Genomic DNA, 25967 nt, shown 5'->3' with positions numbered 1-25967 from the left:
ATTTCAGGGGTGTGTGTGTGTGTGTGTGTGTGTGTGTGTGTGTGTGTGTGTGTGTGTGTGTGTGTGTTTGTGTTTGTGTGTTTTGAGATCAAGTCTCTTGTGTTCTTGACTGTCCTGGAACTCCCATCCACTGCCTGCCCCTGCCTTATGAGTGCTGTGATCAAAGGCGTGCACCACCACCACTGCTCAGAAACTGTCTTTAACACAGCGAGCGAACATTAGTTTTGTGTGTGTGTTATTATGAATGTCTGGTTTGAAGAAGTTAATCATTCTTATAGCATGCTGTGGTTATACCGTGGAGTTGGGCATTGTGCCACAGTGGGCTTACTATTGGAGCTAGGAGCACAAATGGAAAAAGAGCTAGCACTGCCTTTATGCTAGAGTTTGAAATGGGTAAATGCTGTTTGTTTTTGTAGACCTATTCTTCTAGTCAGTGAATCAAACACAGAGGTCTCATAACCAACCCCTTGTTCAGAGAAGAGTCCCATTAGGACCAGCATACCTGAAAAGTTTTTCAGCCTGACTTAGAAGATGGTCTCTCTGGGATTTCTGTGTCTGTAGAGGCAGAAAGCATAGGGTTATGTGAAGAGCCTCTGCTCAGGGAGGCTCTGCTTTACCAAAAGTGAAGTAGCTGAGCCATCAGTCGTCTGCCGTTGCTGTCTCTGGCCAGTGCCAGATGCTCTGTTGCAGGTGGTGGTGCGATCCTGCACCCTGTCCTGTGGTTCCTGATGTTCAGGTTTTGGGACATGAAAGCTGCCAGGTGGGCGGGACTGTTGCAAGGAGGATCTGCAGGTGACAACGAAGACTCTGGCCTTCAGAGCCATTGAGGAAAGAACTGAAGCTTTAAACTTAAATCTTCCAGGGTCTGTTGTGGAATTCAGCCGATAAGAGTCGCATTGTGGCTCGTGTTTTTCTCCTCCAGACAAGGTCTTATTTATAGGCCAAGACTACCTGGGGCTTATGGAGCACACGCCCGGTCGGCCTCAGAACTGTGAGTCTCTTGCCTGTCAAGTGCTCACTGTCCTGTCCTGGCTTGCCTTACTTTGTTTTGTCCTGTTTTGTTTTGTGACAGGATTTCACTATGTAACCCAGGCAGGTTTCAGACTGCCAGCCTCAGCCTCATGAATGATGGAATTACAGGTGTAAGTCATCATGCATAGCTGCTTGCTGCTGCTGCTGCTTTTTAAAGATGTATTCATTTTGTATGTGTGAGTGTTTGCCTGTATCTATCTGTGTATGCGCACCATGTGTATGACTGGTTCCCTCTGCTCAGATCCCCTGGGACTCGAGTTGGGGTGGTTTCTGAGTCACCAGTGAGGTGGATTGAATATGGTTGAACAGCTCCTTGGCACCAGCTGTAACTAGTAGACTGAGGGCAGGCAGTGCTGGGGACCATACTGTACTGTACCGTTCTGTGCCCAGCCCTTGAGAAGCAGAGGCAGGAGGATTTCTGTACAGAGTTCAAGGCCACCCTAGTCTATGTGGTGAGCTCCAGGAGAGCCAGGGTTACATAGAGAGACTGAGGAAGGTCTAAAGAAGATAATTTTTGTGTGGGTTTTTGTTCTTTTTTTTTTTGGATGTTTTCTGAGGCAGGGTTTTCCTGTATGGTCCTGGCTGTCCTGGAACTTACCCTGTAGACCAGGCTGGCCTTGAACTTGACATCTCCCTGTCCCTGCGTCCCAAAGGCGTGCACTACCACTACTCTGCCAATTTTTTTTAAGTATGAGTACATACTATAGTATGAATTTTCTGGGATTTGAACTGAGGCACTCTGGAAGAGCAGTCAGTGCTCTTAACCGCTGAGCTATCTCTCCAGACCTTGCCTTTTTTTTTTTTTTTTAAAGAAAAACATTTTGATGTGTTTTTCTATTCTGATAGAATTTGCTGTTACCCTGCTCATCCATCTGATTCTGTCTCACAGAGGAGGAAAGAGAAGGAACAGGTAAAGGGCAAAGCTTCTTTGTTCCCTCCCCTGAAGTATGAAGCCTGGTTCTTCCCTGCCTTGGCCATATGGGGCCATATTCTTTATCCCTGGAACAGGCTGCTGGTGAGTGAGCAGCTGTGTCTGCCCAGATCTGGGACTTGACTCAGATAGCCTCTGTCGCTAGATGCTTGGTGTGCAGTTTATTCAGATGCCTAAGTAGTGGTTGGTACTGGGTTAGTGAGACTGCTCTCCTTCTGTTTGGTGTTCACACTGCCAGTCCTTGATGTCTCTGGGAAAAGACCAAGTGGCGTGTGAGCACTTGATGCATTCAGTAGGTAGACCAGGTCTTGCCTTTTCATGTAGTCGTCTGGCTTGAGTCTGTACACTCCCCTCCTCATGCTCCTGGTGGCTTACTGTATGGCCAGTCCCTGACGTAAAATTTGATTTACCAGCTTTTTTCTCTTTTTGTTAATGGCATAGCTGTTTATTTGTTTATTTTGAATTTTACAGAAAGGGTTTTTCCTCTTGCATGGTACTGACTGTACTAGAACTTGCTCTGAGAATCCTGCTGGCCACCAACTCAGAGATCTGTCTGTTTTTGCTTCCCAAGTGTTGTGATTAAAGACGTGTACCAACACACCTGACTTTTTTCTCTCTACCCTCTCCTCCCTCCTCCCCTAATCAGTCAGTCAGTCTGTCTGTCTACGTAAGTTTTTGAGGTAAGATCTCACTATACATAGGCTAGCCTAGCCTCCGACTCCCTCCATGTGCCTCTGCCCCCTGAAGGCTGGGGTTGAAGGCGTGTCCACAGCATGCCTGGTTAGTTACCAGTTTCGAAAAACGGTACATGCAGAAATAATATAATGTGAATTTTGCTCTTTGTGGGCTGGTATGTATCATACTCCCTGGGGATGCTGGACATTGCGCTGGTGTGAGCCAGGGCTTCAGTGAGCTGCACGAAGAGGGAGCCGTGTCGTTTACCTGGGCTGTTGGGTAGCATCATTGTAAGAATGAACCTTTGACTTGTTATGTGAGGTTATCCGCATGTCGCCTCCTCCTGGCAAAGAGCGTCTGCATTTGATAAACATCTCCGTCTGCCACGGTTGGCTCCTTCCCTGCCAGGTGGAAGCCATGCATCTCCTGAGAGCAGTGTAAGGAGGGCTTGCTGCTGTGCCAGGGCCTGGGAAAGCAGGCAGATGCAGCTACAGAAGTGATGTTGGGGAAGCATTTAAACAACCAACAGAAAAGTACAAATGGCACACACTGTCATGTGTGGAGGGCAGAGCCACCTGAGAGCTGGCCACTGGGAAGAGGAACTCTCTCAGTCTGGGAGATAAGTGGGCCCGCCTACTGAGCTGCAGCAGCGTGCCCCTAGAAAGCTGGATCACTGTCGAGCTGAAACCACTGTGTACTGACTGTCCCCAGCCTGTACACCTTCCCTTAGTGGACCTGGGTCTCCTGTGCATCTCCAGTATGGCTGATGTCCTCTTAGTTCTTACCATAGTTACTTTGGCATAGGTAGAAGTAGACTGACTTTAGACGTTTATTGGGGGTAGGGTTGTTCCTTTGCTCTCACTACTGCTGCTGTGAGTCCACTTGAAGCTGACATTGGGATGGACTTAGTGCCAGAGCTGCCCAGAGTCTCTTCTTGTGGGATGGAGCAGGACTTCCAAGTCTGGCTGTTAGAATTTTTTTAGTGATAACATTTCAAAACATAAAAATAAAGGGAACAAAAAGGACCGCATTAGAAAGAAGGACTGCATTACATCACCCAGTTACTTGCTGCTAGTGTTCTGCTGTGAATTCTGACAATCCTTATGTATGGGTTGTAGAGAGGCCTTACATGGTCATGTGCTCTCAGGGCGCAGTGGGGAGGGACACGTAGGTGTCCTGTCCTGTACATGGTCACCTTGTAGAGGTGATCTTGATACCTGGTCGTTGCTCCATACCTGTGCCTCCAGCTCCATGCCCCAACCCAGCCTGCCTCACACAACACTCAGGCCCTGTGAGTCATAGGAAGACCATTCTGATACCTGCTTTGTTCTAAGGTGCTAGAGCATTGGGTCAGATGGAAGGTAAGGGGCCGGAGGGCCTAGAGGCAGGCAGGCTAGTCACTGGCAGGACACAGGGGACACCATTTTGGCTGTTTAGTCTTTTCAGCTTTCCTGGGTTTGGATGGTTTGTCTTTGTCTTTTGTGATACCTGGAAGAATGTTCTTCCTTTTCTTATTTTATAACTGTAATTTTGCTACTGTTATAGTTAAATATTTTTGGAGATAGAGTTTTGCCAAAAGGGTCACAGCCTACAGATTGAGAACCACTGGTCTACAGTATTGATGGTCTTTTTGTTTGTTTGAGACAGGTCTATGTTGACCAGGCTGGATTTGAACTCAAGAGATCCACCTGCCTCTGCCTCGCAACTGCTGAGAATAAAGGTGTGTGCCACCGTGCCTCAGTGTTTCAGAGTGTGTTGTTTCTTAGATCTAGTTTGACATCTTTGGTGGGACTTCAGAACAAGTCAGACTGAGGGTGGTTTCTGCCTGACCAGTCTTCCTATGATGATTAGAGTAGGTGTTCATCTTCAGGGCCTGGGGTCTTCCTTCTCGGTAGAGCTTTTGTCTTCATACTTTTGTGCTGGTTTGTCAGTTACCTGAGTAGGCTGGGAAGTTACTTACCACATAGGACATGGGCATGGTGAGAGTGTCTGAGAGGAGCCTCCCTTTCCTTACTTACCACGTAGGACATGGGCATGGTGAGAGTGTCTTGAGAGGAGCCTTCCTTTCCTTACTTACCACGTAGGACATGGGCATGGTGAGAGTGTCTGAGAGGACCTCCCTTTCCTTACTTACCACGTAGGACATGGGCATGGTGAGAGTGTCTGAGAGGAGCCTCCCTTTCCTTACTTATCACATAGGACATGGGCATGGTGAGAGTGTCTGAGAGGAGCCTTCCTTTCCTTACTTACCACGTAGGACATGGGCATGGTGAGAGTGTCTGAGAGGAGCCTTCCTTTCCTTACTATTTCATGGGAGGAGAACAGTCAACCATATGATAGCACTTATAATACACTTGGCCCCTGCCTAGAGGTAAATTGTAGACTTTTGGGTCCTGGGAGGCAGAAAACCTAGGCTTTAAAATGATGCTTGGGTTTTTTTTTTTTTGTTTGTTTGTTTTTGTTTTTATTTTTATTTCCATGTAATGATTCTATACATTGATACTAAGGTTAGAGACTCCTGCCAGCTTGACCATGGAGCTGTCCTGAATATGAATGGAGTTCATTATAAAGATGTAGGATGTGGGGTTGGGGATTTAGCTCAGTGGTAGAGCGCTTGCCTAGCAAACACAAGGCCCTGGGTTCAGTCCCCAGCTCCGAAAAAAAGAAAAAGAAAAAAAAAAAAAAAAGATGTAGGATGTATAGGAAATGTTGCATTAAGAAAGGAGGCTGGGGTGGAGAGATGGTTTAGTGTTAAGAGCACTGCTCTTCAGAGGTCCTGAGTTCAATTCCTGGCAACCACATGGTGGCTCACAACCATCTGTAAAGAGATCCGATGCCATCTTCTGGTGTGTCTGAAGACATTGATGGTGTACTCACATACATAAAATAAATAAATAAATCTTTAAAACAGTGAAAAAGAAAGGAGGCTGGTTTCTAAAATTCACTGTCCAGAAGTGACTGGGGCATCTTGAGGTTGTGGATTTGTCTGTGCACATGGATGGGCAGAAGTTCTTTTCCTACTTTTCATGATTTTTGCCTAGGATAAACCAGAGACTGACATCATCTGAACATCAAGTGTCACAGAGAGCCTCAGTTCCCTTTGGAGGCCTGCAGTCCTGGATCCATCGAGTTCTTAGGGCGGCATTCCCGTGCATTCCCGTGCATTCCCGTGCATCTGGTTGCTTTGTACCAGCTTCTTTCTGCAAGGCTTGCCTTCTCCTTTCTAGTGATTGCTGGGATTTATAAAGGAAAAAAAAGCTGTAAGAAGTACAGAGAACCATTTGTTGAGCAACTTAAGCTGTGACTGCTTAGTCCTCCCTTGCCTGTACCTCCCTTTGCCTTGTTTAGAAGCCAGGCCCAGCCATGTGACTCTGTCCATGACTCTACAGTATATAAAGATCCTTCTCAGAACTGAAGATTGATGCTGACCGATGAAGTGAGTGTTGATCCGTCCTTTTCTGTGTAGAGTAAGCCCAGAGGTCAGGAGCCTTTGGGGTCCTAGAATTGTTTGTTGAGGATGGTGTGAGGGAGCCTAAGTGTTCCCACCCCACAGTTACTTACCTCATGTGTTCTCAGTCTGGTTCCACAGCATTGCTGAGCCTGGAGGTAGATCATAACACCTGGGGCTTTTCACTGACTGTCCCATGACTGCATGACTGTCCCGGTGACATCAGTGCTCTACAGGAATACTGACTGGTAGGGACTACCCTGCCACTCACATAGGGTTTTTTTTCTCTTCCCCTTCCTTTTTTAGAGATAGGGTCTCTTCATAGGTCTGGCTGTCCTGGAAATCACTATGTAATCCAGACTGCCTTGCTTCTGCCTCTCTAGTACTGGGATTAGGGTTTGTACCACCACACCTGGCTAACGTGAAAGGATTACCTGGTGAGGCCGTCTCAAAACAATAACCACAACTCTACCCACCTCCTTTTCCAAAATACCCCCAAAATTACCCTTTTGTGACTTTGCTAGGTTTTTTGTTTTTATATCAATATATTATAAATCTTAAGTTATTTTTGTAGACAGCATCTGTGAAAATGGCAGTTTAGGTGGGCTTTTTTGGTCTGTCAGCTGTTTTACTCAACCTCAGACGAGGCCCTGCCTATTGAGCTGCCCAGAAGATTGACTCTGCTATGCAGTGTACTGTGCTGTGTTTTTTGTTTTTTGTTTTTTTTGGGTTTTTTTTGTTGTTTGTTTGTTTTTTAAAGCAGTCTTACTGTGTAGCCCCAGCTGGCCTGAAACTTGTATGTAGACCAGGCTGGCCTCCAACTCACAGAGATCCATCTGCCTCTGTGTATTGAGTGCTGGGGAGAATTCTTAATAATAAGTAATATTTAATTCACAACCGAATCACTCGTTTTTAAAAAAGACTAGTTAGGATTTCCATGGATGGATACTAGTGTTAGAAGGGGACGAGGTAGCCCTATGTCTCTTGCTGTTCTTTCCTTTCCTTTTGAGATGGTCTCTCTGTGCAGCTCAAGTGGCCTCAACCTCACCATCCTTCTGCCTCAGACTCGGAAGTGCTGTGTGCGGCCTGCCCGCTTTCTTCCTGGTTTGTTCTTACTGACTGAGCTGCTGGAAATCCTGCCCTACGTAGATGGTATAAAAGTGACTTTGTTGTGGCAGTGTACGTACCAAGTTACAAGTTAGCTGTAAGCAGTGACTTCCACCTTAGACCTAGGCCTGTAAAGACTGGAATGACGGGCAGTGTACGTCACTTGCCACCCTCACTCTGTACGCATCTCTTCACACCTCTCAGCATAACGGTCCAGTTAGTTTTCCTCCTGTGTTTTTGTTTTGTTTAGTAGCTGTGTTTAGGAAGGCTTGAGGTTTTTGAGTGCACTCTCGCCAGCATTTAAAATTTTTAAATAGACTATGATATTAGAAGATTCACAAGACAGACGTGTGGTTAATAAGGTACAATGGAGTGATTGTAATTGGTCTGTGTCCGATGAGCCCTTGCTTGTGGCAGCCCCTGCACAGTCCCTTCCTATGAGTGTTCTGGCTTGTGTTAGGTTTGCTTCATGGACTTTTCCTCTAGTAATCTTGGTGTATTTGTGCCTTTGATATATATAATGCCTGTACCAGATTTTAGTTATAAAAGCTAAATAGACAAGGTTGGGTAGTTTATAAAGAAGTTTTTTTGAGCTCACAATTTGGGGAGCAGAGAGCACAAGATTGGGCCTCACATCAACTTACTGTGTGGCTGAATCCTATCCGGGCAGTGGCATGGTGGTGGGAGCATGTGTGGGAAGTGGAAATGATGTGGTGAAATAGGAAGCCAGAGCACAGGGAGCTGCCGGCTTTTGGTCTTCCTGCTGGCACCTGTCACTCCAGGGATCTGGGGCAGGCTAGGGTAAGCGCCTGCTTCCTTCTAGAGGTTCATTTTGGTCTTGTCCACTTCCAGGTTCCTGTGTGCTGTGGGTCTCTGGTCTGCCTTGTGTTGGTTGCCTGTCAGTGGTATGGTTTGGCCTGTTTTCTCTGAGTTAGTTGGTAGTTGGCTTGAGTGTTGATGAGTGTGGGGTGCACTGGTTGGACATGCTTGCTCTTGAATGGTCTGTTTTTGGGGAGCTACAGTATTGTAGTGCCTGTTGTCCACCTTTCTCCGAGGTGTGAGGTTGCGCACGGGGTGAGTCAGGGTCTGCATGTAATGTTTGGGTACATCCTGTAGAATACATGGAAATTATTTTTATATCTTGTTTACAACTTGCAAGCTATTCACAACTTCCCAAGTTCTTGCACTGGAGAAGGGGGTGGGGCTAATATGAAATTGGTATCTTAAAGCAAATTGCTAACCATTATTTCTTTGGATTTTTAAATTGTTAAAAAATTCTTGGGGTTGGGGATTTAGCTCAGTGGTAGAGCGCTTGCCTAGGAAGTGCAAGGCCCTGGGTTCGGTCCCCAGCTCCGGGAAAAAAAAAAAATCTAAAAAATTCTTGTATCTGGCTGGGTGTGGTGGTACACATGGTTAATCTCAGCACCTGGGAGGCAGAGGCAGAACTCTGAGCTCATGGCTAGCCTGGCCTATAAAGCTAGTTCCGGGCCAGCCATGGCTCCATTATTACACAGAGAACCCTGTCTTGAAAATCAACCAAAACCAGCCAAAATTCTTGTATCTCTGTACTGCTTCCTGCAAACATTAAAATAACCACGAGTGTAGTGTTAAACATTTGTTCGCATGTTGTTGGGATGTGTGTAGTTTACTGCCCAGATGTCACACCTCTGAAAACACAAGCAGTACTAGTGAAGTAGCCAGGCCTCCTGACCTGCTGATGTAGCTTCCTGTGGGTCTTGATCACTGTTTGCTGCAGCCTGGTTTCCTGCCTCCATCCGGGTGTCCTTTGGTGGGTTTGTCATTAGAGATGATGCTTCGTGGGCTTGGTATCTGACCCACCCACACTGAACACGCAGAGCCACCTAGAGCAGTGCACCATTTAGTGGAGCTCAGCCAGGAGGCTTGACAGCCTCACTGTGTGAAGCATTCTCACGGGCAAGCCGGCCTTGGCAGAGCTGGGCCTTCTACCTGTGCTGGTGTGTTTTGATTGTTCTGTGGAATTTAGGTTTGCATTCTTTTTTTTTTTTTTTAAAGCAAGAAAAAACGAAAAAACTGAACTTAGAAAATTTTAAAGCCTGTTCTGAGATTTCGATGTGTGGTACAATGAAGGACACCTTCTTGTAGCCTTTTGGAGTTTCATTGTTTTGAAATTGTGGGGTTTGGTGGAGTTTGTCTTTCAGTATCTTTGTGAGGCACACTGAGCTCTTCTGCGGCTGTGGTGTAAAGCAGCCCAGAATCTCTCCGAGGTTTTTACAGCTTGGTGCTGCTAGTCCACAAAGGACAAAGTTTCTCAGATGGTTGTCATTTACTAAGAGCAGACTGTTCCCAACCTGAGCGAGTGGGTGAGCCACTCTGTTTCTGGAGTTTCTTCAAGGTTCAGTGTGACCAGGGCTGGTGGTGCCACCTGGTGAGAGCAGGCTGTGACCTCAGAGTCCAGCCATCAGCATCTCAGCTGACAGTGATCAATAGTGGTTGCTGTGTGTGTAGATAGGACGTCACACAGGAGCAGTTTGTTAAGCTGTTTCTTTTAGATGTTTGACCTGATGACTGTTTTGGTGGATGAAATCTTTAGTTAGTTGAAGGTTATGAACTGTTTCTATAGTACCAGGGACAGGCTCAGGAGAGAACTGCAGTGTTATTGAAGGTAACATTGTCCTGTCTAGTTTTCTAAATGCAAACACTTTTTAATGTGCTTTTCAAAGCTAAACTCTCAGTTTTTCCATGTTTTAGATTAAATAGGATTGCGAATCAGGTGGCCATTCAGCGGAAGAAGCAGTTTGTGGAGCGAGCCCACAGCTACTGGTTACTCAAAAGGCTGTCTAGGAATGGTGCTCCCCTGCTGCGGCGGCTCCAGTCCAGCCTGCAGTCCCAGAGAAACACGCAGCAGGTATGTGTACATGCTCATCTGCCTTTCGGTGTCACGTGCCTCCAAACACAGGCTGCCCCTTCAGGCTGGATGTGCTAACCCCGACCCCTGACCCCTGACCCCTGAGCCTTGAACTACTAAGCTGCAGATTATTCAGGTGGCTCCTATTTGCCCAAGGTTTGCTGTGGCTCCAGGGTTGAGTTGTGCCCAGGGAAAAGGGAGTGCGAAGAGAACCTAGTTCAGCTTGAGCCACATGCATAGTCAAGACAGGAGGCCTGATGAGGCCTATGCAGTCCTCTACACATTGCCCGAGATACACATCTGGTGGTTTCTGCTGGTTCCAGTGGGAGGAGCTGATCATTTCATTTGTAACATATCAACCAAGGTTAACGGAAGTTTACAACTGTAGAATCCTGTTGCGTCCCTGTGGCTGTCACAGGTATGGCTGTCACAGGCACAGTTGTGGGATGAGCTCAGGGCTCTCATCCTGTATCCTGTCTGTTAGGTGTGCAGTGGTTCTGGAGCCCTGTTGTGTGGATTAGACACTTATATCTGGAAGTTACCAAGTATTGCTCAATGGACAAGGTTCAGTCCATTATCATCCTGGCGGGAAGCATGGCAGCATCCAGGCAGACACAGTGCTGTTGAAGGAGCCAAGAGTTCTACGTCTTGATCCAAAGGCAGTTAGGAGAAGACTACTGTCTTCTAGGCAGCTAAGAGGAGGATCTCAAAGCTCACCCCCACAGTGACATACTTCTTCCAAAGAAAGGACACACCTCCTAATAGTACCACTCCCTGGGCCAAGCATATTCAAACTACCAGATAGGGTATCTGAAGCAGCCCCATCTGAGGAGTGTCATTGTATAACCAGGCTTTGAAGTGCCTAGAACAGTAGAGGCTGTTTTAGTTGTTGAGTGAATCAACCGTGTTCTTTACGTCACATACTGTGAGAGGCTGCTGTTCTCAATACCGCCCATAACTCTTGGCGCCCAGCCCTACCATGGGTTCCCAGGATGGCTTGTCCTGGGAAAGAGGGACTCTCCTTTGTACCAGAGGAGAAAAAGGTTTTAGGGCAAGAGAGTCTTAGGGATATTGGTCATTAAGTGGGGGAGGTGTTTGGTAACCCTGGGCACTGGTAGGAACGATGCTTATGTGATGGTGGCAGTGTTGGGAAGAGAAGATGTGGAGAGAAAAGTGGAGAATCCAGACCATAGGTATTGTCTTGGGCTAGAGGAGATTCCTAGTGAACCGCTGAGGAGGAATGTTTTGGTAGATTATCAGAATGGAATGCCGTTAGTATAGTGCTGGGGCCTTCAGCTGTTGGCTTCTTCTCCTCTGCATACATAGGAGCATAGAACAAAGGGCATGGGATGCCAGTGTCCCTGTGGGTAGCTTCCCTAGAGAGGTGGATCTAGGAGGAAGAAGAGGCTACAGGAAGGAGGTGATAAGAGAAGGAAGCAAGGCTGGCCCCCTGATGGTCGTCCCTGTCAAAGGGCAGGCCTGTGAGGAAGGACACTTGCTGCCCTTTTTGCATAGGACATTGAGGTCATGAGAGAGAGGGAGCACCGAATTGTGAGGACGCAAGCTCTGTGATGGTCTGGGCTGGGTCATTCTAGAATTACCAGAAGGGAAGTAGAAGGCTTTGTCCATGGCAGAGAGGTCTGCTCTGCTGTGTCGGACCAGGCAGGACATGAAATTGGAAGTTGTGAACTGTACCCACATTGTCTTAGTAAGGCTTGATGTAATGGCCCTGAGCCTTGCCTTGGACATTGTGTGTGCTCCATCTCAGCCTGGATCTATAGACTAGAAATACTGAATGTTAGAATTTGACTTACCTTTGACTTTAGCTGTCTCTGCTCAGCCCAGCTTTGGAAAAAGGCTGTGCGATTTCTCTACTGTGACTAACTTTGTGGAGGATGGATGAGGCATAGGGATGGTGGGACAGGATGAGCTGCTATGAGAGGACATCACTGAGGTTGCTGTTGTACTGGAGTCTTTCACTGTGGTGGTTAGAAGCTTCCCAGCTGTGCGGTGACTCCGTAGGCCCTACTCTGGTAGGAAAGCAGGCATGTTGCTTGTGCCCTCTGCTGAGGTATAGTAGGAGGTGGGTTGGTGTGGCTCCTTAGATTTGGTCCAACAGTTTGCAAGGTGCAAGCCCCCACTCATCCTGTTTTATTTTTTTTATTTTTTATTTTATTTTTTTTATTTCCTGTTTTCCTTTCCCTCTAGCTCTGGGCCTCTACTTCTACCCATTTATTCATAGAATTCTGGAAATCTTGGGTCTGACATGGCTGAGCCTAGCTGCCCTTAGGGTCATGGTTGAAGCGTATGGGAGCCACTGCTGCCAATCTGCTGTGTGCCTCACAGATACGCTGACCAGTTCTCCCAGTACAGGGGCCCTTGGCCTCACTGCTGGACTGGTCCTTGTCACAGGGTTTGGTTTCTGCTGTCCTCCTTTATCCCAGCGCCTAGATCGTGACCTGTGTGAGGAGTGGAAACACTGAATGCATGTGTTCTTCTTGGGAGTGGGCGGGTGACGACTGAGCTTCCTCTTCTCAGAAGTCTCCTGGAAGACTCCCAGCATTGGTTGCTTGTACCAAAGCAGACTGCGTCAGAACCATACTGGGAAGCTGGTTCATAGATGGGATGCTTGGTGTAGGTTGGTGTACAGGGTCCTGTCTTCATGAGCCTGTGGCATGTTGGAGTACAGACAGTGGCCCAGTTACCCCATGACCTTATAAAGATTAAAACCAGGCCACGAGCAAACCACTGAGTTTTGCCTATCCCTAAATACTCAAGCTCAGACCTATTGGCAATCGGGAGATTTCTTTTGCTTCATGGGGGTTCTCTCTGAGTAACCAAGTCTGTTTCTAAGTAGCAGATAGGAAGTTGTCCAGATGTTAGGGTATTAGTTTCTTTTTTCTTTGTTTATTTTTGAGACAGGGTTGACCTGGAGCTTGCTATATATGCTGGCCTTGAACTCATAGAACTCAGTCTCTGCCTCGTAAGAGTTGATATTAAAGGTGTACATGGACACACCTGGTGGTGGTTGGTTTCTGAACCTCCCTTTCCTTGTATTTACTTACTATATGAGATGATACTGTCATCAACCCCAACTAAATGCTTAAGAATTGTCGGTAATATCAGGTACAGCGTACATTACTGTGGGTGCTGAAGTATGTGCATTGAGACAGATCATGCCATGCCCATTCTGTGCTGTCATTTTCAACCATGAAGAGTGGCTGTCGACAGAGTTTTTGGTTGGTGACACTTTTCCCTGAGACCCTCCATCCTTGACCAGTGTGCTGGTAGCTTGGGTTGCAGAATCTCTGCTGTGGTGTCATTGGGCTGTGAGAGGCAAAGCTGTCCAGAGAGAGAAGGGTCTCATGTCTGTGTTCTACAGCTGGCTGTCAGCACTTTGCTTGTGGTTGACAGATGTGGCTATTTAGGTTACTGTCCAGTAGTGCAGAAACTTTTGGGTAGGCTATTCTCCATCCCTTTACCATAGGGACAGGACACTGCGTTACTGCAAGGAGGTCATCCCATGTCTTTAACACAGAATAGAGAGTGGGGATATAGCTTTGGATGATGACTATTTTGTTGGATGAGGACCCGGGTCTTGGACAGGCTCACTATGGGGTGGCAGGAAAGAGTGATATCTGGGTTGGGAGAGCAGAGCTCTGGGGAACTTGGTTTAAATAAGATGCATGGATTACTGAGAGGATGTGGCATGTTGAATTTCTTAGGAAGTGGCTGGAAAACCTGGTCCTTTGTAGATAGGGCTCTGGTCTTGTTTGGTGTCCTTGGTTGCTATCGAGGGACGTGTGCTATCCCTGTGGCATTGGCTCTTGTCCCCTGTACATTTGTGAGGTAGTAAGAGTACCCTTTGGACATTTCAGCCTTGAGTGGCTCCATCAGGTGTCTTGTCTTCTTCTTTTTTTTTTTTTTTTTTTTTAAGATTTATTCATTTATTATATATAAGTACACTGTAGCTGTCTTCAGACACACCAGAAGAGGGCATCGGATCTCTTTACAGATGTTGCAAGCCACCATGTGGGGTTGTTGGGAATTGAACTTAGGACCTTTGGAAGAGCAGTCGGTGCTCTTAACCGCTGAGCCATCTCTCCAGCCCGGGGTTTCTGTCTCTTAATCCTGCTTAGAACTCTGAGCTTCTCAAGGATTCACATCCATGTGACCAGGCAGAGCCCCACTGCTTTTCTGCTACTGTCTGTGTCGCTTGACTTCCCAGTGCTGCACTTTTTGCACATTTTGATGGTTAGGGTAGAGAGGGGCTGGTGCAAGATGCTGACCAAGTTAGGAGAGGTGCTATCTGGTGTACTGCTCTGTCACCTGAGAAGGCAGCTGTGACTGGCAACTACAGTGCCCGTGCTAGTCTATGGGGTTAGTTAGAAGTGATCCCTACACTTACCTGCCGAGCCCCGAACGGAGCCTGTGTAATATTCCGCTGCCAGTAAGGATGGCTTAGGTTTGTACCTCTCGTACATCTCCTTTCTTTTTTTTTTTTTTTTTTTTTTGGTTCTTTTTTTCGGAGCTGGGGACCGAACCCAGGGCCTTGCGCTTCCTAGGCAAGCGCTCTACCACTAAGCTAAATCCCCAACCCCGTACATCTCCTTTCTAATACCCCCTCCATTCCTACCTCCTGGAGTCAAACCAGGACCCCTTGTGCCATGGTCCCATTAGACCTTCCTGTTCCTTGTCACAGTACATTTATAGGGATTCTTAAAAGAGACTGGGTCCCAGGTCCTGTTACCCTTTTAGTCTCACTTGTTATATGAGCTTGTTAGACCCCTGGCAGGAACTTCTGGGTTTGACTGATGGAAAGTTTGATTTAATTTTCTCAGAGAGAAAATGATGAAGAGATGAAAGCTGCCAAAGAGAAGCTCAAGTACTGGCAGCGGCTGCGGCATGACCTGGAGCGTGCACGCCTGCTGATCGAGCTGCTGCGCAAGCGGGAGAAACTCAAACGGGAGCAGGTGAGTGTGTGGGGCCCTCGGGAGCTGCCACCTTCAGGGCTGGCTCTCTCTAGATGGACATCTTGCTGCTGTCACGGAATGCTCCGGAGTGGCCCCTGTGTACCTGCTGATTTTGTGTGCTGTTCCCTCCCCACAGCATATCCCTACCTTATAGTTGGTCCTGTGGTACCTCTGTGTTCTTTTTGGGTAGCCACCACCTCAGTGTACAAGGGTCTTAAAGGAGAAATGCTTGTCCTTGCAGAGAGAAGGCTGCCTTGTGGTAGGGTGGGAGCGTTCACGTAGGCCGCTCTGTGCTGATGGTTGGAGTGTCGCTTCTGTGATTGTGCTGTATTTGGAGGTGCACGATCTGTCTCCAAGAGAGCTGTCCCTACGCTCCTCTAGAGATAGTCTATGCTGTTGTTGCCAGGTGAAGGTGGAGCAGATGGCTATGGAGCTCCGGTTGACACCTCTGACTGTGCTGCTACGCTCAGTCCTGGAGCAGCTACAGGAGAAGGACCCTGCAAAGATCTTTGCCCAGCCCGTGAGTCTCAAGGAGGTGCGTGCTGCTGTAACTCTGTTCTTTTTCATGTGGTTGGATCCATACTGCTGCTTGGTTAGGAAGCACGGGACTAGGGAGAGCAGGTTACCTGCTTTCTTAATTCTCATTATTATTTAATATTTAATGAATTTTAGTGAATAGTATTTTAATTATAAAAGATTGTGCCTCTTTGTAAGGCACTGAGAATTTCTACTCAGAAATTAGTTATTGGTGATGAGAACCCTGCTGGTGCCCCATCTGTTGTACTTTTAGTTCAAGGAAGTAGGTTGGGAGGGTCCCTGTAGTGACTGGGCTTAGTTTGTATTGGCTTAGAGTTGATGGGAGGGCGGGGCGGAGTTGTATGTCTCAGGTGTGATTAGCTATAGAAAGCATGAAATAAGTTTTGATTTTTTTTCTTTGGTTTGTAAATGTTTATTTTCCTTCCTAAAATTAGGTACCAGATTATTTGGATCACATTAAACATCCCATGGACTTTGCTACAATGAGGAAACGGCTAGAAGCTCAAGGGTATAAAAACCTCCATGCGTTTGAGGAGGATTTTAATCTCATTGTAGATAACTGCATGAAGTACAATGCCAAGGACACCGTGTTTTATAGAGCTGCAGTGAGGCTGCGAGATCAGGGAGGTGTTGTCTTGAGGCAGGCCCGGCGTGAGGTGGATAGCATCGGCCTGGAAGAGGCCTCGGGAATGCACCTGCCTGAGCGACCCATCGCAGCCCCTCGGCGGCCCTTCTCCTGGGAAGAGGGTAAGAACCCGGCACTGCATCCAGGAGGACAGCGGATGCTTTTTCTCTCAGACTGTACTTATTAAGACTCCAGCATACAGGCAGCATGCGTGCTCCTGAGGTGCATGTGCACCGTATATGCAGCACATCTCACATGGGCCTTGCCACATTTTCACACACTTACTGCAAGAAACAGGGGTCTAGGTGGTGAAGGCCGTGAAGACACTGTAGTTAAGCATTCATCCCCAAAGGGACTGGCCTTGCTTCTGAGGAGGTCTTGCAGTGAGAAGGCAGCCATTAGTCATCATATTTCAGCTGAGAAATAAAAGCAGGAACTAAAACTGGCTGTGCCTCTGATCCTCTCTCTGGGATGCTTGCAGGTCCTCAGAGGGCCCAGCCTTAGCCTGTTTTTAGGACATGGCCTAACCCTCCTAGCCCTTCAGGGTGAGCTTGTACTCTGGACCCCACCAGGGACATGCTGCTGTGCTGTTCATTGATTTCCTCCAAGTAAGGTGCTGATTTTGGAGATAAGGTCTTGATGACAGCCTTGGCTGCATGTGGGTCAGGCTGGCCTGGGACTGACACAAGTCCACCCGCTCCTGCCTCCTGAGCGCCGCGGTTACATGTGCACCGCCATGTCTGCCCTTCAAGCAGTTCTTATGAAGGTCTTTGCCCCTTAATCTTTATTATGTAGGTGCATGAAGTTTGCTTGTATTTACCCAAGATCCTGTGTTCCTGTTTTGACTGCCCAGGAACATGGTGGAACTGTACTGACTTAGGTTTATCCAGTGCTTTTCCTTCTCCTGGATGGTCAGCCAGCTCTGACTCTGCCTTTGCTTTCCCATTGGTTATATTTGTGACTTAGTGACGTCAGGGCCCTCGAAGGCTCCCTCACTCCCCAGAGAAACTGTCTCTTTAGTACTCGTGCATCTGCAGGGCATACAGGATAGATAGAATTCTTTTTTTCAAGATAGGATGTAGTGCCACACTCAGGAAGCTAAAACAGGACATTTGCCGCAAATTCAAGGCCAGTCTAGACTGTAGTGATTTCCAGGCTACTGTGAGTTACACTCTGAGACCCTGCCTAAAAACCAAAATTGATCCAAAAAGTATAATTAGAAAGAAAACACAAGCAGGCCAGAGTGTGGTTTAGTAGTTTCTTTTCATGCACAAAGGGTTCAGTGTCAGCACAGCATAAACTGGGTATGTTGATACAAAGATTAGGATTTAAAGGTCATATTGGCTACATAGTGAATTAAGGTTAGCCTGTGTTACATGAGCCCTTGTTTGGAAAAATAGATGCATTGCATACATACAGGTGAGAGATTTCTGCAACCCTAGATACAGGTCCAGTGCAACTGGTTAGTGGGAGCCATCTTGTGCTGAGATGTCCCCCCAGCAGATGAGCCTGATTGCGCCCAGGATTAGAGTGACTCTCAGTCCTTCATGTACATCCTGTTCTTTCTTCAGCCTGTGTGGGAGGCAAGGGTAGTGCTCCAGTCTTAGCTGTTGTGGCTGTGACTGCTCTGAATGGTATTGGGTGCCCTTAGAAGCAGAGGAGTCAATGACATCTGGGAGTCTTCGACCCAATAGCTTCTGATTCTCATGCTCTGTAGATGGACAGGGCTTGGAGGCCTCAAAGTTGATACTTCCAGGAAACCAACTTTGCCATTGTTAAATAAATTTCTACGCCAGGCTTTTTGCCAAAGGGGAAGGTAATAATGAAAAGCACAAATTGATTTCTCCCTCAGTGAGTAGGATGAGCTCTGGGTACCTCTGCCACTGTTTTGAGCCTGCTCTAATGAAGATGCTTGTCTTAGGGTTTACTGCTGTGAACAGAAACCCCTCCAGAAACCCCCTATCCCATCCCCCTTCATCCTCCTACTTCTATGAGGGTGCTCCCTCACCCACCGACCCACTCCTTCCCACCTCCCCCTGACATTCCCCTACAAGCAACATTTAATTGGGGCTGGCTTACAGGTTCAAGGTTCAGTACATTATCATCTAGAAGGGAACATGGCAGCATCCAGACAGGCACATGGTGCAGAAGAAGCTAAGAATTCTACATCTTCCTCTGTAGGCTGCTAGTAGAATATTGGCTCCCAGGCAGCTAGGAGCCACGCCTACTCCAACAAGACCACACCTCCTAGCAGTGCCATTCCTGAGCCTTGCCTATACAAACCATCACATTCCACTCCCTGGCCCCCAGAGGCTTGTTCAGACAAGTCTGTGAGAGGCCATACCTAAACATAGCATAATGCAAATTACATTTAGTCCAATTTCAAGTCGTGGTCTCAACAATGTTCAAAGTTCAAAGTCTCTTCTGAGATTCATTCAGTTATTTAACTAATCTCCAAAGCAGGACAGGAACCAGCGGGGCAAAGTCTGCATCTCCATGTCTGTCAGTGATCTTCTGAGATTCATTCAGTTATTTAACTAATCTCCAAAGCAGGACAGGAACCAGCGGGGCAAAGTCTGCGTCTCCATGTCTGTCAGAGTCTCCATGTCTTCAGATCACCCACCCCCTTTGCCATCCTTGTTGACTGCAGCAGACTTCTTTCTTCTGGGCTGGCCCATTCCCTGTTAGCAGCTTTCCCCAGCAGAGTCTCCAAGGCAACTTCTGTTTTATAGCTTCTTGATTTAGCTTCTGGGATCCACATATGATCCTCCAAAGGGCTGGTGTTCTGTCTCCAGCTCTGCCCTCTGTAGCCCTCTAAACTCAGAGGAACTGCCACTACTGTACACTGGGGACGTCCGCTGCAGCTAGGCCTTACCAATAACCTCTCATAGGCTCTCTTCATGGTGCCAAGCCTCCTTTGCACGACCTTTTCAGTCCTGGGCCATCAACTACACCTGAGGCTGTACCTTCACCATGGCCACAGTGCCCAGCCTCAGCTGCTCTTCATGACCCTTCCTACCTTCAAAACCAGTGCCACCCGGGTGATTCTTACACATTAAGAAGTATGAACACAGCTTCTTTGTGTTCTCAGGAAAAACTCCCAGAAGATTTCATCTCAGTGATGGTCTAATTTTTTATGAGTACAGTATAGCTCTCTTCAGACACACAAGAACAGAGTATTGGTCCCTGTTACAGATGGTTGCGAGCCACCACGTGGTTTCCGGAATTGAACTCAGGACCTTTGACCCCTGAGCCATCTCTTCAGCCCTGCTGGTCTCTTCTTAATCACCACTAATTTTTTAGCTCCAGTTAACTAGCATCAATTGTCCCAGTAGTCTGTTTTCTCCTCTTGACCATAAAGCCAGAGACACATGACTGAAGCTGCCAAATTCTGCTGCTTGCAGGAGCTGGAACATGGCCCCTTCTTCTATAACACTATCACCAGCTTCCTGTTTTCCACCCTAGCTTGGCTGTGTCGGTTCTTGCTCCGTAGATTGACCTTGAACTCAGAGATTGGCATGCCTGGCTCCTGGGGTTAAAGGTGTGTAACACCAGGCCTGGATTTAAGCTTTTCTTCACCTACAACTTGCTCCTAGGCTGGCCTTGAATTTAGAGATCTGCTTGCCTTTGCCTGGGGGTGGGGGTGGGGTTCAAAGGCTTGTTCTACCTTGTCTGGACCTAAATTTAGCTGGGTGGGATCTTGCCCCAAGGCTCTACCACTCCCTTAATTCAGTTTATTATCTTTGAATATAGGTTTTAGCTCACTTCCTGATTTCCTTTCTAACCTTGGTATGCTTATTCAAAACACTCTTGAATTTTAACAGAAGAAAGTCTGTGATGGGCGTTTCCGAGACTTCCTTTGTAAATGCAATTATTCTGAGTCTCTTCACCTTAGCCTCAGGCAGACTCTTCAGGCAAGGACAAAAAGCAGCCATATTCTTCACCAAACTACAAAACAGTCTCTAGGCCACAACTGAAATTCTCCACTGAAACCTCTTGGGCCAGGTCTACACAGTTCAAATCACTCACAGCAACAAAGTCTTCCATATTCCTACTAGAATAGCCCTTAAGCCCCACTTAAAACATTATGGCTTTCCAAATTCAAAGTCCCCCAAATGTACATTCTTCCACATGAAAACATGGTCACACCTGTCACAGCAGTGCCCCAGTCCCTGGACCAATGTCTTAGGGTTCACTGCTGTGAACAGACACCATGACCAAGGCCGCTCTTATAAGGACATTTAATTGGGGCTGACTTACAGGTTTCGAGGTTCAGTCCATTATCATCAAGGTGGGAGCATGGCAACAGGCAGACATGGTGCAAGAGGAGCTGAGGGTTCTCCATCTTCCTCGGGAGGCTGCTGGCGGAATACTGGCTCCCAGGCAGCGAGCCCACACTCACAAGGCCACACCTTCTCCAACAAGGCCGTACCTCCCAACAGGGCCACTCCCTAAGCCAAGCTCATACAAATCCAAAAGAAGGGACAAGCAGAGTGTGCAGGCCTAGCACTCGGGAGTTGAGGAAGGAGAGTCACAAGTGAGGCCAGCCTGTGAGATCCTATCTCAGCAAGCAAAGAACAGAGCAAAAGGAAGCCAGCATTGGAAAGTTTTGAGGGGAGGGGTGTTAAGATTATTTTTTATTTTCGGTACTTCAGATTAAAGGAATTTTGTTTACCGGAACTCATTTGAGGCGTTAACTTTTAGATTTTGTTGAAATAGTGTGACTATGAGCCCTGAGGTAGCCAGCCGGGCAGGGTTTGCTCGTGTCTCGTGCTGGTCAGTGCTGTTCTTCAGACAGGGCAGTTCCGGTTCTCACTGGTCAGCTGCCAGGTCTGGGCAGGTCTCCTTTATGCTGTGTATGTCTCTCTGTTGCCCCTGCTGGTCTTTGGTTTTATCTTTGCAAGATTAAAGAATTTCTTTGGCTGTTTTACTAAGTTCTGTAGTCAGTGTTCTTAGAATTTGGGCGCCTGGTGTTGATGTGAGCGTAGTGCACTGCAGCTCCTGTCGGCAGTCGGTTTTGTGTCTGTGTTGGTCTCACACATTTCTGGTGGTCTTCGCGCCCCTCACGTTTTACACAGCAGGACTGAGTGGGAGCCTCTTCCAGGAGAGGCCACACACGGTTCCTGCATGTCCTCTGCTGTGGCCACGTTAGTCCTTTGTGTCACACTAACTGAGGAGTGCCTTTTTTCTAGCGCCAGCCTTGTCATGTGTTCAGAATCAGGGTAGAGGGGACTATATATGGCATCAAATGGTGAAATGAAACAAAACAAAAACCAAGCAACCAAACAAAAAAGAAATGGTGAAGCTTGTGCTGTGGCCATGGGCAGGCTTTAAAGAATACTTGGGATCAGTGTGTTATTCTAAGAGGCGCCCGAGAGTCGGGGGCTGATGATGTCTGTTCTTTGGTTCAGTGGACAGGTTGCTGGACCCAGCCAACAGGGCCCACATGAGCTTGGAGGAGCAGCTGAGAGAACTACTGGACAAGTTGGACCTGACCTGCTCCATGAAGTCCAGCGGCTCACGGAGTAAACGGGCAAAGCTGCTCAAAAAAGAGATTGCTCTTCTCCGAAACAAGCTGAGTCAGCAGCACAGCCAGACCCCATCCACAGGGGCAGGCACAGGAGGCTTTGAAGACGATGCTGCTCCACTGGCGCCAGACACAGGGGAGGAAGGTAAGCATGATGGGGTGGGAGGGCCGTACCTCATGGACATGGGTGTCTCCTGACAGGCTTAGATGATGCTCTGTAGTAATCAGTCGTGAACTTGTAAGTGTTGAGGGTCACAGAACTCTTGGTCACTGGATAGTCCTCCTAGGTTTTCTTTTTAACTTGAGCCTGAAAGACTTTACAAGGGATAGTTTATAGAGCTGATGCTGGATTGAAGGTGGCTTCTATGGAGGGAATAAGAAATTCTTAGTTGTATTTTCTAAATCGAGGCAGAGCATTAGATGGTTAGATCCCCTGAAATTGTTTTTACTTTGTGTGTGTAGGTCAGAGGACTAGTTGGAGTTGGTTTTCCTGGCATCTTACAACATCTGGGTATCAAGCCAAGGCGATGAGGCCTCGTGAGCACCTCTACCCCTTTGCCCCCGCTGCCTTATGCCAGCTTTTTGAAAGGAATGATTCTTGCTAGAGTGCAGCCCGGCCCTGGCTGGAGGGGACTGACGTGCTTCTGAGCACAGGCCTCTCCCTCTCCCGACTCTCTGCTTCAGGCCCTTCCTGTGGGTCACCTGCAGTGGACACGGTCTTACTCTGGCAGCAGCGAGTGGCATCTGGGAAGAGCTGGATAGCTGAGATGTTAGGATGGAGAGGAAGGGAGGAGTACAGAAGAGGCTGTCTGCCCAGTGGGCTCCACACCTGATAAGCAGGTCATTGTGTGGTGGCACGTTTAGAGAAGCATAGCACCCTGTAATCCTCTTGCCTTACCGTCACCACATTCCAGTTCCATGAAATGGAAAGGAAAATAAAACTGCTTCCGCCACTGCTGTTAGCAGTTTGACTTAGTATCTTCCTGGGTATTTTTTTCTGCCCCATCCAAATAAGAATATGAAAACATTAGCACAAGGCAGATGTAGCTGTGGTTTGCATTTGGTCTGTATGGCTGGCTGTTAGTAGATATCCTCAGAATGACATGGTCTCAGTCATGCTTGTGCCATGTTAAATTTAGTCTTATAATTTTAACAGCTGGTGACAATCTTCTAGCCCACTTCATCCTTCTCTGGTTGCATCTTTCATGTGGTTATGCTAGGCAACCAGCAGAAGCTAGGGCTAACACTACTGAGTTCTCCGGGCCTTACACCCTTCCAGTGTGTCCACTTGTAAATCCACAAACACCCTTTGCCTTGCCATTAGGGAACAGGTTTGTGTGGTCCACACAGTAGAGGTTTTATTCTTCAGTGTGTGACACATTTTCCCCTCATTTTCTAGAAGCCAAATGATGTGCACATGGCTATTTTCTGCCTCTGTTGGGGGCTCTATGCTTTCTTTAAGGAACCTTTGTTGATGGGACCTTTGACAAACATGCATCCAGGGTACTGTTATTGTTTGCATTCTGTGGTGATTCCCTGTAGTGCCATTGCCTGCTTCCCATGGAGCCCTTGCAGGCTCCTCTTCCCACTGCTAGGGTAGGACCCTTGGTCCAGCCACCCAGTGAGTCTGTGCGCTGTTTCTTGTGAAGAGTCAGCTGGGGAGAAGGTTTAGGCAGGACAGCTCATGGATATTGCGGTTTCTTGCTCTTGATAGAGAAACTTCTTTTCTCACAGCTGTGTGCAGGTGTGCAGAATCCCCTCTCCACCTCCCCAACCCCCCAAGTTCCCTCACCAGTCTGGTTTTACAGGGCTGAGGAAGAGCAGTGCTATTGGAAGACCAGATCTGGTGTTGTGTACTGCTGTGGCCCCTTTAAAGGAAGCAATAGGTGTTACCTGAGGCAGAATTGCTATTGGCCAGTGTTTAAAATGCAGGAAAGGAACATTTTCCTTTTAGCTGAGAGGAAAGATAAAGGAGAAGGAAATAGCCTGATGGTTCGTTCTGAGGCAGAGCTGTGGGGTGGAATTTAGGGCCCCTTAAAGAGATTGAATTCCAGACAGGCAATGGGGGAGAACTTAAATTCTGCTGTAAACAACAGAAGCAGAACTGTGAAAATTGCTATATGCATGTTGGGACAGAACCCCGAACTCAAGACATTATGTAATTCAGCATATTCTTCCCCAAGAGGATGTTTTGGTTGGGTGCAGTCATACATCGCAGAGGCAGAGGCGCAGAGGCGCAGAGGCGCAGAGGCAGAGGTAGAGCTCTATGAACTTACAGGCCAGCCTGATCTATAGAGCAAGTGCCAGACCAGCTAGGGTCCTGAGACCTTATGACTTGTTTGTTTGTTTGTTTGTTTTGTTTTGTTTTGTTTTTGAGAATGATCATAGATTTTTTCTTCACACTAGGAAGGCTTATCAATATAAAATAAGCAATTTCACTAAAAACTGTAATTAAATAACATTTTTGTATTGTAACATTTAGGGTGTTTGCATTAGAGGGAACATCCCAAAGGCTAATGTCTGAGGAACAAAATAGGTCTTATTCTCTTGGACAGTGGACATGCCCTGGCTTTCTTGTGCAAGGGGAAGGCTGTTTTTCAGGAGGCCTTCCATGCTGAACTTAAGGTTGAAGAATTCAGTCAGTTGAAGTCTAAGGGACACATGGAATAGGGTCATGATAAACCTGTGGGGCAAACTTGAGCTCTTAGACCTTTTTATTCATTCATTTTTAACTAGGAGCTTTGGGAAGCCCAGAGTCTATGTAGGTTGTGGGGTGTGGAAGACTCTGGGCCAGATCCGCACTGCCAGTGACTGTTCCTGCTCTGTGCACCCCATGTTAAACTCCACTGAATGCAGTGGCGACTGCTCCTTCAGGGCTGGCTGGAGAGGGAAGCAGGAGTAGATTGCTGGCGGGGGTTGGTGCGGTTTCTAGCTGTTAAATGTGTCTACACATTCTGCTGTGGTATCCAGAGTTGTCTGGCTTTGGTGGAAGCATTCAATTGGCTTTGTGTAGAGCGTCATGGTCAAACAGCATAGCTGGTCTGAGTGAAGTCTGTGATCCGCATGTGAAGAGGATGGGCAGCTTTCCCTCGCTGCTCTAGGTTGTAAGTTGAGTTGGGGAGTTTTGAGTACTGCTATTCTTACTCATTTTCAAGTTGTGTGGCACTGGTTCTGGAAGTTAACAGAAGATACAGTTTACAAGTAATGTTCAGTTGTTAGCAGACAGTGAGGTTTTAAAAATCAAAATGTTTTACGTTTGTATTTTAACTGCCGGTAAGAGTTCTTTCTGTCTGAGGGAGGGACCTGATGGAGTGTTAGCTGCAGCCCTGGCACTGCCCAGTGTGCTAGAGTGAGAGTTCACTCATAAGGAGCCTGACTGCCTCAGGGGTTGCTAGGGCTCACTGTGGTGAGGAGACTAAGGAACACCCCCAGTGGTGGTCCATGTAGCCATAAGGTTACTGGAGGCGATGCTTCACTTGACCTGTATAGCCTTGTGTATCCAGTGTGCTTGTTTCTGTAACACCTAGAGTATGACAGTGAACTGTGGTGGTGGTTGAGACCCAGGGCTTCTCCTCAGGTTGCTACAAAGCAGGGAGGATACATGGCTTGAGTGTAGAGGGGACCATAGATGAGTGGCCTGGCTATGCAGTCCCTCGTGGACAAGCAGCTTTGGATTAGACAGTGGGTGCAGGGAATGGAGTGTGGTGGAGGCCTTGTGGGGAGGGACAGGCATGTTCACTTGTCTTAGCAGTAGTGACTGAATCTGGAAGTTAAGCAGGAGGCACAAAATGGGCCTTTGGTACCTCTAGGCTGTGGAAAGATGGGAGAGCTACAGTGTCTGGAGCCCTGGGTAGGAGGCCTCTGGTGCTGTTCTCTGGTGGTCTTGTACTGCTTGGGGCTGCCCATTAGCCTTGGCCTCAAGAGGCCATAGGGACTGGATTGGACATTTTGGAAGCCTCAGTCAGGATCAGCTGCGTGGACTCAGTTAAAAGGTACAGACCCATGAAGGAAGAGGAGGTAGGAGGCAGACTGGAGACTTGAGTGTAAGTGAGCCAGAAAGCGGTCACTCCCAGCCCAGCTTACCTACCAGCCTGACACAGCAGCCAGTGGCTTCTGTTTCGTGTTTATGGACCAAGAACGCCATGCATGGCTCAGCACTGCTCCTAATCCCATCTTGTCAGTGTCCCTGTGTGCCTTGCCAATCACACTGTCCTTCCGAAGCTGT

At 47.6% G+C, this 25967-nt stretch overlaps 1 protein-coding gene across 4 annotated transcripts in view; it reads left to right on the top strand.

Annotated features, from left to right (window-relative positions):
• The window catches only part of Brd1 (bromodomain containing 1), a 48041-nt gene that overhangs the window by 5717 nt on the left and 16357 nt on the right, over window positions 1–25967 (top strand). For all 4 annotated transcript variants that reach the window (XR_004389771.1, XM_032919271.1, XM_032919263.1 and 1 more), the window contains exons 3-7: window positions 9924–10080; window positions 14922–15053; window positions 15460–15588; window positions 16025–16337; window positions 21627–21887. Coding sequence is in view for 3 of the 4 variants with exons in the window: in XM_032919271.1 (XP_032775162.1) it covers window positions 9924–10080; window positions 14922–15053; window positions 15460–15588; window positions 16025–16337; window positions 21627–21887 (992 nt within the window). In the remaining variant the exon portion in view is untranslated. The remainder of the gene's footprint in view (window positions 1–9923; window positions 10081–14921; window positions 15054–15459; window positions 15589–16024; window positions 16338–21626; window positions 21888–25967) is intronic.

This window comes from Rattus rattus, chromosome 1 (assembly GCF_011064425.1).
Source record: "Rattus rattus isolate New Zealand chromosome 1, Rrattus_CSIRO_v1, whole genome shotgun sequence".
In the NCBI taxonomy this organism is placed as follows: domain Eukaryota; kingdom Metazoa; phylum Chordata; class Mammalia; order Rodentia; family Muridae; genus Rattus; species Rattus rattus.
The sequence above is the reverse complement of the archived record's forward strand: the minus strand, read 5'-3'. Positions and strand labels throughout refer to the sequence as shown.